The 15626-nt window shown below is 45.9% G+C and overlaps 1 protein-coding gene across 1 annotated transcript in view; it reads right to left on the minus strand.

Annotated features, from left to right (window-relative positions):
- Positions 1-138: 138 nt before the first annotated feature.
- Positions 139-15626, minus strand: part of znf609a (zinc finger protein 609a) — a 35337-nt gene continuing 19849 nt past the window's right edge. The window contains 8 exon segments of the mRNA XM_069714467.1: positions 139-1142; positions 2201-2279; positions 3067-3393; positions 4720-5101; positions 6322-8094; positions 8097-8448; positions 10967-11054; positions 12072-12306. Of these exon segments, the coding sequence (XP_069570568.1) occupies positions 2206-2279; positions 3067-3393; positions 4720-5101; positions 6322-8094; positions 8097-8448; positions 10967-11054; positions 12072-12306 (3231 nt within the window). The 3' untranslated portion in view covers positions 139-1142; positions 2201-2205.

Genomic DNA, 15626 nt, shown 5'->3' on the forward strand with positions numbered 1-15626 from the left:
TGCTGAAAACAGAAATCTGGTTGTTTTATGACAAACGTGCTTATTTTAAACTTTTATTTTGAAAGGGAACAGATGCTGCAGGTCAGCGGTAGATTTGGCTCCATGTTTCGGGGATGAATGAAGACGCGGAGGTCGAGCGCCGTTCCACCAGCGACAGGTTTAATATCAGATCAACAACAGTAGAAAAACAGAGGCAGAGGCTACCAGACAAAAAGAAGAGTAGGAAATCCAACATCCTCCAACAGGCTCTTAAAATAATTCCTCTGTACAGTATTTACACACACACACACACACACACACACACACACACACACACACACACACACACACACACACACACACACACACACACACACATATACACACACACCCCAACACACACACACACACATATACACAGAGTACATTACAGCAACACACTGAGGAGGCGGAGCCTGAGGCCGCTCCACTTCCTGCCTGTCAGTCAGTCGGTCGGTCATCCCGACGCCGTCCTCTGATTGGTTCGTCCTCCTCTGTCCACAGTGTTTGTTTTATTTTCTACGAGGCCGGGTGGAGGTGTGACGGGATGTCCGGTGGAGGCCGGAGCCGAAGTCGCTGCTTCCCAGAGAGGTCAAAGGTCGCTGCAGATAAAGTCTTGGGGTTAAAGGACAACGCTGACATGAGGATGAAATAAAAAAAACTGGTGAGATGACCGCGTGCTATAAAACGACACCGACTTGACAGACGGGGGAGCGTCCGTCTCCTCCTCACTGCAGAGAGGCCCCGCCCCCTCCCCCCACCTCTCCACCATAACACCAGCTGCTCCGTCCTACGTCCCAAACAGCTCCGTCAGCACCTTTGTGTGTCTCCGCCCACCAGGTCCACTCGGTCCTCAGTCTGTGAGCACGGACCTTTGCAGCCTGCTCGCCTCAGCACCACCGGTACCGCCCGGTACCGCCGGGACCAGCAGAACCGGCAGAACCAAGGCTTCAATCCCCTCCGGGCCGGTCCGGTCCAGCGAGGGGCGCAGCGGCCGGCCGGACATCCAGGCAGAAGATATCAAACATGCACAAAACACCATTGAACTGATGTTACAACAGATGCCTCTTCATGTGATCCGGTCACATGACTCAGAAGGGTGGAGGTCAGCCAATCAGGTGTGCCTGCAGGAGGAGACAGGACGTGATTGGAAGACCTGCTGCTGGTTCAACACGTCATGACTCATTGTGTTTAATTCAGCTGCTGTGTTCGTGTTACATATTCATATTAAATCTCATCATCAGTGTTCATGCACATTTTTAATTTGATATTAAAAACCTCAGAAGAAAAGACCGCAAGCTTTTTTTCAGGATGTCGTCTCGTCCTCTTCTTCTTCTTCTGTGGTTTATTGGCAGCAGATCAATAGTTCCCGACACTTCCTGTTTACGACCGTTTATACGTGCTGACAGCAGCATAAACAACGTTTACTTCATTTATTTGTTGTGCTCCGCTGCAGCACAGCTGGCCTCGCAACGAGTTCGTTTTAGACTTTTAAAACCCACACGGGGTCCTTTTCATTCAAAACACAATCACATCATTTCCTCTCCGGATGATTTTGGGACATTTTGAAGCTCCGAATGTTGAAAACATTTAAATTCACAGTTCTTCAAAATGGCAGCAAAATCTGAATCAGACTTATTTTAACGTGTTTCGTGCCGACGTGATCGGTTGAGTTGTGTTGGGGCGTAAATAAACATGTGAATAAACATGTAAATAAACATGTAAATAAACATGTAAATAAACATGTAAATAAACATGTAAATAAACATGTGTAAATAAACATGTAAGAATAAACATGAATAAAGTAAACATGTAAGAATAAACATGTGAATAAACATGTGAATAAACATGTGAATAAACATGTGTGTAATAAACATGTAAATAAAAGTAAACATGTAAATAAACATGTGAATAAACATGTAAATAAACATGTAAAAGTAAACATGTAAATAAACATGTGAATAAACATGTAAATAAACATGTAAGTAAACATGTAAATAAACATGTGAATAAACATGTAAATAAACATGTAAGTAAACATGTAAATAAACATGTGAATAAACATGTGAATAAATATGAATATAATCATGTAACATGCAGGAGTGTGTAGGAGTGTGCAGGAGTGTGTGTAGGAGTGTGTAGGAGTGTGTTAATGTAAAATGAAGGTGTGTGTGTGTCTTACCGTTCTCACCTCCGTGCGGGGGGGTACATGGACGGGGCGGACGCTTGCTGACTGGCTACGATGGCTGAGGAGGAGAGGCCTGCAAGAAGGAACGTTTGGACGTATTACCCAGAATGCATCAGTGCTACGTCCACAGACTGTAAAATGTGTGGACGAGGAACATCTGTTAGAAATATGACACCGTCCCCATCAGCTGGTCGGCTTTTACCTTCTAGTCCTCAGTTTAAACCAGGAGGTGACGAATAAAACATTTAATTAAAGAATGGATCGATATGTTTTAGTGGCACCTCATCGACAGCGTGTTAGCAGCGACTTTTCAACACGGAAGTTGTGGCAGACGGTTTATTTCGTGGACCGTTGTTGTTGTCGTCGTCCTGATATCTCGGTATCGATTCTGCTCATTCTGTCTCTGAAAAATGACATCATCACCGTGTGACGCAAGAAATCCGATCTGAGCCAGCAGAGCGTCCGGACTGAGACGCATCGGTAGAAATCTGACTGGATTCACATTTCAAACCTCCAGATGTGGTTCTGGATCAGAATCATATTTCATGTGGGTTCGTTTTGCTGTTCAGACTTTTTTAAATGAAATGTGGAGACGACAAATCAGATTTTTGCAGGCAGTTTGAACAGAAGACAAGCAGATGTTCTCCTGAACTGAAGTCTGCTGGTTCTGAAGCTGAACGCAGCGTCTCTACACTCGGATGAAATAGTGCCGAGTCGTGAGAATTCCTGATGAACCGAATAAACTCTCCTGCAGCGTTTTCACGACGAACAAACCGCTGAACACGAACCTGCAACTGGAATCTCGAGTCTCTGAAGCAAACAACAAACAACAAACAGGTGTCGTCCTTGTGAAGTCTCACCTGAGGCGTAGGACAGGTCGTACTGTCCCGACAGCAGAGGGTATCCCAGGTGATGATGGGACGGCAGGATGCGCTGGGAGGGTGAGGCCCGCGGCCGCTCGCCCTCCCGCTCCCTCTCTCTGTCCCGCTCGTGCGGGGTCTTGTTGTCCGGGATGGACGGGGATTTGCTTTTGTAATGGCTGGCGTGCTGCTGCAGCAGCTCCAGAGCTTTGGCCTCGTTCGGCGGCTTCACGTTGGGACTGGACCTGGAGGGTTTCTCCCCGTCCTCCCCCGACTGCATTTTCCCTCCGTAGGCGGCGAAGGAGTAACCGGGCGGCAGGTACGAGCCTGAGGACGAGAAGTCAGAGTTCAACCGTCTGAGCGTCGACGGGAGGAACGTGAAGCTTTAAACCATCAAGTCTGATTATCAACCTGCTGAGTCGGCACACCTTCATCAGTCCCTCCAGGAAATCACTCATCAACACCAATTCATACAATCTGCACAATACTTGCAGGAGCTTGCAATTTATTTTAAAGTTTCTGCTCCTGTTTTCATCACCAAATAAAACTCTGTCCACCGGAACAAGAGGAGAAACAGGAAGTGATTAAATGTTTGTGATCAGAGGAAGTGATTCCATATTACTGGATGTTAAATGAGTTTTGTCCACACGTCCAGTTGTCAGAGACGTCTCTTTGTTTGTTTCATCCAGCAGGTCTATGTGTTGAATGAACATGAATTAAACAGCATCTAAAGCTCTTATTTTGAAAGGCTGATGTCGTCCTTGTTTCTATATTCCAGTCACAGACGGTCTGTTCTGGAAACATATGCAGCTTCTAGGACCTTTTAGGAGCTTTTTTTCAGTAGATAAATAAAAACTGATTAGAACTAAACTATTTCTGTGATGTGCAGCAGGATTATTATCACAGGAAGTGATTACAGATTTATTCCTTTATCAGGTAGTGCTAACATTTTTTTTTTTAAATCACCTTTTTCTAATTCCTGCAATTTTACGCAAATAAAACCTCACTTACAACTCTGCTACTTACGTCGCAATTTTTGAGTAATCCTCTGAAAAAACAAACATTTTTAAACAACAATCACAACAAAAATCCTGGAGGGACTGATTAATACGGCTGAAAACTGGATGCACTTTTCTCAACTTTTTAACAACTGCTCGACTCCTGAATGGGATCCTTTAAGAAGTTGGTTTATTGCTCAAAGAGAGAGCCGTAGAGCCGAACGACGTAGAGCCGAACGACCTAGAGCCGGACGACGTAGAGCCGAATGACGTAGAGCCGAACGACCTAGAGCCGAACGACGTAGAGCCGAACGACCTAGAGCCAAACGCCGTAGAGCCGAGCCAAACGACGGAGAGCCGAACGACCTAGAGCCGAACGACCTGGAGCCGAACGACCTGGAGCCGAACGACCTGGAGCCGAACGACCTAGAGCCGAACGACCTAGAGCCGAACGACCTAGAGCCGAACGACCTAGAGCCGAACGACCTAGAGCCGAACGACGTAGAGCCGAGCGACGTAGAGCCGAGCGACCTAGAGCCGAACGACCTAGAGCCGAACGACCTAGAGCCGAACGACCTAGAGCCGAACGACGTGTAGCCGAACGACGTAGAGCCGAACGACGTAGAGCCGAAAGAGGTGACCTCTCTCCTCCTACCTGGGTAGTTCTGCATCATGACGGAGGGCATGCCTCGGTACCCGGGGTGGCCCGGCTCGAAGCCCTGGCTGTAGGCGTAAGGTCCGTGCATGTAGGGCATGTAGCTCTGGTGCTGGGCCAGGGGCGAGGGGAACTGCATGTGGGGGGGCCGGACCTCCTTCCCGACCCCTCGGTGCTCCTCCGGGGGCAGCGGCGTCCTGCCCTCCGCCCCCTCCTTCGCCTCCTCTTTCTGAAGCCCCTCCTTCGGCCACTGCCGCTCCTCCCGGCCTTTCTTATCTCGCTCCCGCTCCCTCTCGTCCTTCCACCGGTCCTCCTCCTGCGGTTTGGGGGTTTCGGAGTATTTGCTGGGGTAGACGTAGGGCCACAGGCGGGAGTCCGGTTCCTGCAGAGAAGAAGACATGTGGCCGAGGACCGTGAGGACGAACCGAACCGCGAGGACGAGCGTCTCACTGCTGACGTGCAGATTAGAAACGCTGAAGTTGTTGAATAAACTGAGACTTCTACGTCTCCATCGGGTTTATCAGAGCTGTTAAAACACGTCACAGTTCAAACGAGGAGATGGTGAAACAGAAACATCTCAGGAGCCGGAAATTATCTGGTGAATAGAGATTATATCATAAAAAACTAAAAATGCTTTTATTGCTAATCTACCTAAAATGTATTTTTTTTTTTTAAAGATGGACTCACTCTTTCAAAACAAACAAAAATAAGAATTTGAGAGAATAAAACTCACTTAAGCAAAAAACTGTAAAGTAAAACTTGCAAACCAACTGTGTGTATAATTGTGTAAACTGTTGGTCTTTTTCTTGATATTAATTATTTGTCCTTTTCTTTAGTTCCCTCAGATCAGAACTTTCTGGTGCGCTGTGGGAGTTTACCTCCTGGGTCAGCGGGTTTTTCAGGAGTATGTGCACATTGGCAGATGACATTTTGAGTGACAGCTCAACGGTTCTGGTGGAGGCGCAGCAGAAGACGTTTTTAAGATCACTGGCGACGGGAAGTTGGTAAACTGCGTTGCGTGAAACGGTGAGACTGGTGAGCTTTGTGCTCGTTGTTCTGTTACAATACGTTTTCTCTGATCAGCTGTTTATAATCTCAGATATCTGCGTGACTCCAAACCTGCAAAAGGAAACAAGTCTAAACATGAAAATGTGTGTTCACTGCTGTTTGCTAAACTGTATAAAGGTGTAAAAGAGAGATTACCGAGTTCAGATGACCTTCACTCTGACAACATGCAACAGTTTGTCCTCCAAAAGAGGAAAACGAAAGACATTAAATCAATTTTAATTGTTCATTGTAGATGGAGATTTAAACTCATTTCTTTTTTCACACGAGCAACAGCTCGGTGAGATTTTGTAGAAAATGTGTAGAATCTTTATTGATTCCTTCCTGATCATCAGATTTACTTTTCAACATTTGTCTAAAACTCTACGATGAGTGGTTTCCAGTGTTGTTATATTTGTGTAATAAATATAATATATATATATATTATAAATGTGTCAGCTGAAGAACAGAAGAACTCCTTCTGAAAGTTTTGCAGTGATTTGCTGACTCAGCTGGAACGGACCGCCACATCTTATATTCAACATATGACGTAGTTACCTGTCTGTACCACATGGCGGGCTCTACGCCAGCCATCCTGCCCGACTCCACCCCCGGCTTGGCCTCCTCTTTCCCATGATGCCCTGCTTCACACAGCTTCACCTTCAGACCTTCGGCCTGGGCGGCGGGGGCCTTTGACTCCTCCCCCTTCGCCATGATGACCGACTTGGCCTGTTCTGAGGCGGCTGTCTCTTTGGGCTTGGCCGGGTTCGGCCCCCCTTTGGCAGCCAGGTCGGTGAGGCTCGGGGGTCGGGACAGGGTGGGGGGCACCGACATTTTCTGCTTCCACTCCTCCTTCCCGTAGGCCTCGCGCTCTTTGCCCTCCGCCTTCTTATCCGCCTGCCGCTGCCTCTCCTCGTACTGCTGACGGTAGGCGGGGTTGGAGGCCAGCAGGTGGGCGTGGTAAGCCTGGTCGGGGGGGTAGGTGTAGGGCGGGACGTAGTACTGGTTGTAGTAGAGCGGCTGGGCGTACATGTTGGGGCGCTGCTGGATGACGGACGGCTGCTGGTGGCTCGGCTCCATCTTCCTCTCCTCCGGAGGCTCCGTCTTCACTTTGCTCTCCTCCGCCACCTCCAGGTCCTCCTCCTTCTTAATGTTCAGCTGCAGACCTTCCACGTGGGGCGGAGCTGCCGGCGCCGCCCCCGGGCTGGGGTAGCTGGGGGAGTAGTAGGAGTCGTAGTTGGGGTAGTACGATAACTCCTTGGAGGGGGCTTGAGGGGGAAACAGCGCCTTCTTGGCGGTCTCTCGAGGCCCCGAATCCGGCTCCGTCTTCACCTTGACCCCCTCCGTCTTCCCCTCGCCGTCCTCGCCGGCGTCGGAGATGTCGGAGTAGGCGGGGCTGCCGGTCTTGACCGACGTGTTGTCGGCTCCGTTCTGGTTGAGGTGGAGCGGGGGGGCGAGGCCGGCCTCCATCCTGCTGGCGACGCCGATGGACGGGCTGGGCGCGTTGTCCGAGAAGCTGTAGACCTTGTCGGCCTCGGCCTTGATGCTGGCCAGCCGGCTCTGGTGAGCTTCCGTGGAGCCGTTGAGCAAAGCGTCGTCAGAGTACGGACTCTTGCCCTCCTCCGGCCTCCCCGCCTTACCCGCTGCTTTCGGACTGTCCCCCTCCTTCCCCCCCTCCTTCTTCTTCTTGTCTTTCTTTTTCTTGTCCTTGGCGTGGGCGGGGCTGGAGGCGGGGTCAGTGAGAGGCTGCGGTTTGGGCTGGATGCTCTTCAGCTGGGGGCTCTTCGGTACGGACTGCACCACGGAGCCCAGAGCGGGGGAGGAGGCCTGCAGGGAGTAGGGTGAGGGAACCCCCCCTGCGGCGGGGCGGGCGGGCTTCAAACCTTTCTGATTCATTTTATCAGGTTTCCCTCCGGACGCCGTTTTCTTGGTCTTTCTGTCGTCCATCCCGTCGTTGCTGGCCTCGTCGGTCAAACATCCCCCTTCCTCGCCGCCGTCCGTCACCTCAGGCTCCACCTCCCCGGCCTTCTTTTTCCCCTTTGATGCCTGCTTGCCCGACGAAGGGGAGGGAGCGTCAAAGCCCCGCCCCTTCGGCGTGGTGGAGCGGGCCGGGGAGATGGCGGCACCGTTGCAGGAGGCGGGGTCAGGATGGAGGGCGGAGTCATCTCCATATTCACTGTCTCCATCTTGGTCCAGTCGGACGTCGTGGTCGTTGTGGGCGCGGGCCTGGTGGTACTTCAGCCCGTTGATGTGCTTGTACCGCTTGTTGCAGTTGGGATGGGGGCAGTCGATGAGGATGGGGGAGGAGCAGGTCTGGTCCAGCTGCGGGGGGGCAGGGGGTCCGTTTTACCTCCGGAGGGAGGAGGTCCAGCACCGGTGGAGTTAGTTCTCATGCGCTTTGAGGCTTTGGTGTCCTCAGAGCTGGAGGTGGGTTCGATGTCGGAGGCGGGTTTGGTTTTCCTCTTGGCGGAGGACGGGCTGGCCTTGGCGTCGTCGGCGCAGCTCGTCGTCTGGCTGCCGCGCCGACCTTTGCTGTTGGCGGCGGCGCCGCGTGTCTTGCTGCTGCCTTTGCTGTCCGAGGAGTTGCTGTTGTCGTTGAGCGGCGTGTTGCTGCCGGGACGCATCCTCTTTCCCCGGCCACGCCCACTTCGCATCTCCACGTCGCTGGTGGGAGACTCGCAGAACCTGGAAAGACACGCAGAGGAAGATCAGAGAAAACCTCTTCAACAGCGTCACAGTCGAGGTTTCCACCTCATGTTTGAAGTTCAAGTTGAAATGTTTAAAAAAAAAAAAAAAAACAACTTTTTTATACTTAATATTTTATTAAGGTATTTTTACAGCAATGAGAAACAAATCCCTTAAAAATAAGACAAAATGTAAATAATTAACCATGCAACTGACAAAGAAAGACCAAAAAGAAAAAACAGATTAAACAAATAAATAAGTAAAAATAAAAAGAATTCATCAAAACAACCATAAAACACAACAACAACGTCGTCAGACAATCGTGTCAAACATAAATTCAGCCCAACAAACAGATAGAAAAAAAATATATTCAGAGGGTTCTTTACACAGCATTTCTTAAACTTGGATCTGGACTTCCATACCTGGAGTAGCATCCTGCTTGAAGAGAGTACTTGTCTTTTTAAGAGATAATGAGCATCTACAGCAAACTAAATCCATAAGCTTGTGAGGTTAGGGAGGACAAGTCTCCTGCCTATTTCCTTGTTCTGACAAATATTTGCTCCATTTTGTCCACCTTGCTATGAATGTGTCCTTAGTCTCAGCAGGAAGGTCAATCTTTCCACATCGTGGATTTCTTTCATGATGTCAGTCCAGTTTTCTACTGAACGTGGGTCGGCTTGTAACCATTTACAAGTGATTGCTTTTGTTGCCGCTACTGTTAATATTTCCAGGAGGTACCTGTCATTTTCTGTTATTCCTTCTGGTAGATTCACACATATTCTCCCATGCTGACTGGGTATTTTATCTTCTAGTTCTTTCTCCCATCTCTCCTTGATATATGTTGTGGTAGTTCCTCTGCCCTTTGTAAATCCCTGGTAAACTTCTGAAATTACTGATTTGGAACTACCTATGTATGCCCGTACAGTTAATTTCGTTAGGTTCTATAGTTACCTCATGTTTCCTAATTTATTTTAAAAAGTACTGCTGTAACTGTAAATATCTGAAAAAAAAATCATACTTTTCCAAATTGTATTTTACCTTCAATGCCTGAAAACATTGTAATGTGTTTCTCTCCATTATTGTGCAGAAGGCAGTAATACCTTGGTTTGTCCAGTACCTGAGTCTAGGATCTATACTATTGGGTTTAAATTCTGTGTCATATTCAAGCCATCTGAGTTTTCTTAACTGGTTCCACAAATTGAATTGCTTTATAACTTCAAACCAGGTGTGAAGGGTAAATGAGACGATGGGGTTCAGGTGGTCACAATAAGTTAACACTAGTTTGCGGTCTGCGATCTTCGCTCGTCCTGGGATACTTTTGCATTCATTTTCCATCTCCTTCCACTTAGCCTCGTAACCATTATCACACCAAAGAACTATACTGTACTACAATTTCATAGTTTTTTTTTTTTTTTTTTAATACAAGTCACTAGTACAGTGAGTTAACCAAATTCCAAGATATTTGATTGCTTTCTGAGACCAGTTAATGAGTATCCTTTGCTTTATAAGGGGTGATGGATTGTAGTTAAATGGTAATATTTGAGTTTTTTGCAGGTTTAACTTGTATCCTGAATATGTACTGAATATGTCGAGGAGATCTAAAAGGTTAGGGAGGCAGGCATCTGGGTCACGGATGTATAGTAATACATCATCGGCGTATAATGCCATTTTATGTTCCTTATTATTTATCAGAATTCCTTTTATATCACAGCGTTCTGTTATTACTTGTGCTAAGGGTTCCATGTAGAGTGCAAAGAGGGTTGGTGAGAGCGGGCACCCCTGACGAGTGGATCTTTCCAATTTTATTCGGTCAGTAAGACGTCCATTTATTTAGATTCTTGCTGTCGGGGCAGAATATAGAGCTTTTATACTGTTAATTGACTTTTCAGCAAAACCAAATATTCCCAGCTCACGCAATCAAAAGCTTTTTCAGCATCTTGGTTGACTAAAACGGCATTTGATTTGGTTTTCCCGATATTTTTTATAATATGAAGAGAGCGTCTAATATTATCTTGGGTTTGCTGGACAAAACCAGTTTGATCGCTGTCAATTAGGTCAGAAATGAAGGAATCCAGTCTCCTGGACATGATGGATGCATACAGTTTGTAATCTTGATTTAAAATTGAAATCGGTCTACATGAACTACATAACATTTTATCATTTCCCTCTTTTGGGATGACAGAAATTATAGCTTCACTCAAAGAGAATGTTCAAGTTGAAATGTTTAAGTGAAGCGCTTTCTGTCAGATAACCCCGACTTGAATTAAAACAAAAGCTCGAACTTATATCAATCTCACAACGTGAAATAATATTTATCGTCATAGAACATTCAGTTCTTATTTCCGACTGGAAAAACAAGTCCTGTTCATTTCCCTTTGAAGTGGATAATTATTATTTTCTGTTCATTCAACAGAACCAACAGGAACATCTGATCGTCCCTCGTACAAGCTCTTTAAATCAAAAGATTTTTTTTTATCACATTTTGTGTGTGTGTGTGTGTGTGTGTGTGTTTGTGTACCTTGGAGGCGCCCAGTCGTGTCTCGTGCAGTCCAGCAGGGTCCCGACATACGTCTTGTTCCTCCAGGTGACGTTGACGACCAGCATTCCTACAGACGGACGGACGGTTAAACTCCACATCAACAGCTCTCAGACCCGTTTAGGGTCTTTGAGGAAGTGAGTTTTCCTCCAATTCACTTCGGCACACATATTTTTCAAATTGCTCGGCAGGGACGACGTTACGAGCAGAACGTGGATTTATTCAGCGACGCGACGTTAAACAGCGACGCGTCTTTTCAGCTGCAAACAATCAGACTCGATGTGAAGCCGATTCAATCTTCTGAATCGTTGGCTCACTTCAACCAGAGAAAGTAACAGTGAGGAGCAGCTGATGTCACTGTGACCTGGTCTTTACTAAAGAGGACAGTGTCCTGAAATTAAAGGTTGGATAAGAGGCTCATTGGTGTCGGAGCTGAATAGTATTCAGGTTTTCTGCAGACTGGGAACTGAATCCAAACGGCTGTTGGACTGATTTCTATCCGAGCGTCTCACAGTTGGTTCCGACCTCCACGACCGCTGCCGGTTGTGTCGGTGGTCCGAGACCTGAGGACTCGCGTCTAATTAAACTACGTCCAATTCCAAACCTAAATCTGTTTTTGCGGCAGATTCAATGATAATTTACCAGTTTTAAGAAGATGCCGTCTCCAACAGTGGAAACCAACACGCATGTTAACTCTTGTAGAGATTCAGCTGCCGATGCGTCTCAGAACTTATTCTGTCTGTCAGACTGGATGCTGCCACAGTTTCTGTGTATTTTTGAATGAATTTATTGGAAGTTAAATACAGTTTATCTCAAACTGATTATGAGAAACTGCTATGAGATAATCATTGTTATTTGCTTCATTTGTAGGTTTCTACTTGCAAGTTAACAATGAAATGAACAGAACTAATTTAGCTTGATTGGTCCTGAGAGTCAGCGATATCCAATTATCCAACTTCAGCAAACGATCAAACGAGGACTAAAGTCTGCCGAACAGATGAATGAACTGAACACATATTTGTAGTTCTTCCCCTTCAGCTGGTTGTGGTCAGGTAACTCGGGTCAGGTCAGCGGTCGCTGGTCTCACCGTCCTCCGTCTCCTGCCACACGATGCCCTCCAGGTTGACGCTGGTTCCCGGCTCACACGGTCCCAGACACTCCGGCTCGGTTCCCAGCGCGGCGTCGGCCGTGTTCACCGCCACCGAGCGCGTGCGGACCATGATCTGCTCACAGGGAGACGAGATGTCGCTGCTGTTGGCGACGGGGCCGAGGAGGTGCAGAGGAGGAGGAGGAGGAGCCGGGGTGGAGACCGGAGACTCCATCTGGAGGAGAGCAGAAGAGCGACGGGCCGAATGAAGTTCTTTGTAACAGAAACAAACGGGTGAAAACAGAAAGCAGAAACATGTCTGATAGAAAACTGTTTCACTCCACTAAAAAAATACTTTGATTTCCAAGTACTTTGTGACAAATAACTCACTTGACACTTTGTCAAATAATAAACAGGTTTCTACTGCTGCACTTTAACAGACTGCAAAGCTGGCACTCGTCTTTTACAGGATTTTCTGAACAGATATTGAATGCCACAAACTGAGTACACAAAAATTTGAGTGAGTTTTGACTCGGCACTACTTGTTGTCCATCACAGCATGCTAGCAGGGTTAGCCTGGAAAGCTAGTCAAACACGGGGTCCGTTTTATTGAACATGTACCGGGATTGTTCCTTAAATTTTAACACTTAGGATCCGAATGAGCACAGAACACAATTTCTGTGAGAGTGTGAGAGAGTGAGGATGATGGTGACCTGCTAGCAGGCAGTTTGTCTGTAAATAAATGCTCCTCGAGCTCAAAGCCAAGTTCCCGTGTGTTAACGCCATCTAAAGAGGCATAACAACAGCAACTGGATCGTCTGCAGAACTTCTCAATATTAAAATCTGAGAAAAAGACCATAGTTTTTTGTCTTTTAGAAGCGACCCAGTCGGGGAGACCCAAACGGATTCTCACTGGGCTGCACTGATTTAAAATGCTCGTATCTGTAACATTAAAACTCAATAGCAAGTTTCAATCTGGCTTTAAATGATCTCGGAGACAAGGGAAGGAAAAAAAAAAAAAGTAGATATATCGGAGAATATCGTTGAAATAATGAAATCTACAAACGGACCTATTTTACCGTTTGGTATTTAGGTTGTAAGAGCTCCTTTAAACACCTCTAACAATGAATACAGAACTGAACAGGACCAATTTCACCTTTTAATTAGGATACAAATGGAGCAATTAAATTCTATAAACACCTAAAACAAACCAGCTCCTCCCGTTACAAACTCTCCAGTGCCAAGAGGAGAACATAAAGAGCTGATCATGAGGCCTCCTCACAGATGACGCTCATATAATCTAAAGAAAAATGACATTAACCATCGGACACCCAGCCTCAACAGACTCTGCGATTGCAGCCCGACAGACAGACCGGTCCGCCCCGAGAAGACGAGCCGTGTCGGACTGTCCACACAGCAGCACTTAGGAAAACATCACAACTAAGATATTTACAAAAATTAAATACAAACCCCAAAATTTGAAATGAATTCTCTGCAACATGCAACATTTACTCAGTGAAAAGGCAGCGAGATGTGTTACAGCCTGCTTTACTCTAATTTCTCTTGTGTACGTTTTGATCTGTTATCGCCGACGTCTCCGGAGCAGGTTAGAGCTGCAGCATACGTTACCATGGCGATGCATCCCAGTGAGAAGTCAACCAGCTAAATTCAAAATACCGGACAAGACGGCTGAGCAGCTTACTGCGAGGTTTTATAACGACGTCCTACCGCCGAGGAGGCCGCTCAGTGCAGCTGGTTTTACTTCAGGGTAGAAACTGATGTACAGAGATCGCAACTAACAAATGTGCTTTTATTTATTTTTTTATTGCGTTATTTTATATTTTAACTCTATTTGTGTTTAATTTTCTTTCTTTTCTACGTTTTTAAATGTTCCTCTGTGAAACACTGCATGTCATTTTCTTGCTGTGAAGCACTTGGAGCTGCATTTCTTGTATGAAAGGTGCAGAACAAATAAAGTTTGTTACTATCATTATTATTCACAACTTTTTATTCAATCAACTAAAATCCTTAAGTCAATAAAATGTCAGAACGTAGAGATAAATAAGTCCATTCCAGTTCCTAATAACATCCAGAACAGCGTCTCCAAAAGTCTGATTTTGTCCAAACAACAAAGATGCTCAGTTGTTCTGGAAAATAATCAGAAAACTTTAACAATTCGATTATTACAATTGTTGCAAATGATTTACTGGCTTACTGAGGGATGTTAGATTTACTGTAAAACATGCTGTAGCCTTTAACTGTTACTTTAATCTCTCTATTCAGGACAAACATATCTGTTTGCATGTAAATGATTTTGCAGAGATCTTGAGAAAAGCTCCTCCCGTCACGAGGTGTGAGAGCTGCTGCTACACCGCAGTCTAGTTATACTTTCTCAAAAACACAAGTTGTGGGCCATAAAGAGGAGGTCGGAGGTCACGGGTCACAACACAACTCCTGAAAAACCAGAGGAACTGCGTGAAGGATCTCCATCCAGACGTACGACCAGCTACTGAACACACGCACCTTCTTCCTCAGGTTAAATGTTCTCCTCCATGCAGGATCGATGGAGGACTGAAGTATGTACCAGACATCGGTCTTTACATACCGACAAAGCTTTTTCAAACATTGCAACACTTTTTTTTTTTTGACACGTTGAAAACAACTTTTGAAACCGTGACGGAGCTTTTTACAACACTGAAATGTAGAAAAACATGTTTTTAGGTCATTTGAAGTTTTTTTTTTTTTTTTTTTTTTTTTAATAACACTGAAACTACTTTCAAAAATATTGACACTACATTTTGCAGGATGTAACTAGTTAGGCAGCACAGCTCCTGTTCTCACTCTTCGTGTGAGGGAACATTCGTAAATTGTAGCATCTAGCGATAACATGCCTGTGAGGCCTTCAGGGGACATCTGTAAATTGGAGACAGAAAATAATCTAGGTTACACTGCCCCTCTAAAGTGCATTAAAACTGAAGATTCCTACAGTAATGTGTAATGTAATTTCATTTTTGTTGAAAGGAATTTTATAAAGTTGGTATTTTAAACAGCGATATCGTTTCAATATCGATCCCAATCCAAAAAAAATCTTCACTATTTCGTCACCATCTCCAAGACCTTAAAAACACCCTGAGGACTACTTGGACATGTCTCCATGTCCTCCTTTGTCTTCCACACACTCAGACAAATGTTATCAATGAAGAACAGGTTTGGCAGTTAGCAGCTATGTCTCTACAGGAAGACACACTGAGGACACTAGAATAACTCTGAGGTCTCAAGGTTTAATAATGTGCGTACACACTGCAGGACTCCACAAAGCAGAAACCTAAAAGTCTTCTTTATACCCTTTAAAAGCTGCCTGGAATTCAATCTAGACTTTTAGAACAAATGAATAAGGAGAGGAAGAATATGTTTGAATGGATTTGACAGTTTTGAACCCGACCTTGGATCATTACTGAGACAGGAGGTGACGTTCTGGTCATTCATTACCTGCAGTTAAACTATGAAGGACAATTACACCAGTTTTCAGCCTCCTGCTGAGGGAGTATGTTCCAG

The sequence above is a fragment of the Brachyistius frenatus genome, unplaced genomic scaffold (assembly GCF_029030835.1).
Source record: "Brachyistius frenatus isolate BFR_SWC_R1_liver_20210118 unplaced genomic scaffold, ASM2903083v1 Contig_131, whole genome shotgun sequence".
Classification (NCBI taxonomy): Eukaryota; Metazoa; Chordata; class Actinopteri; family Embiotocidae; genus Brachyistius; species Brachyistius frenatus.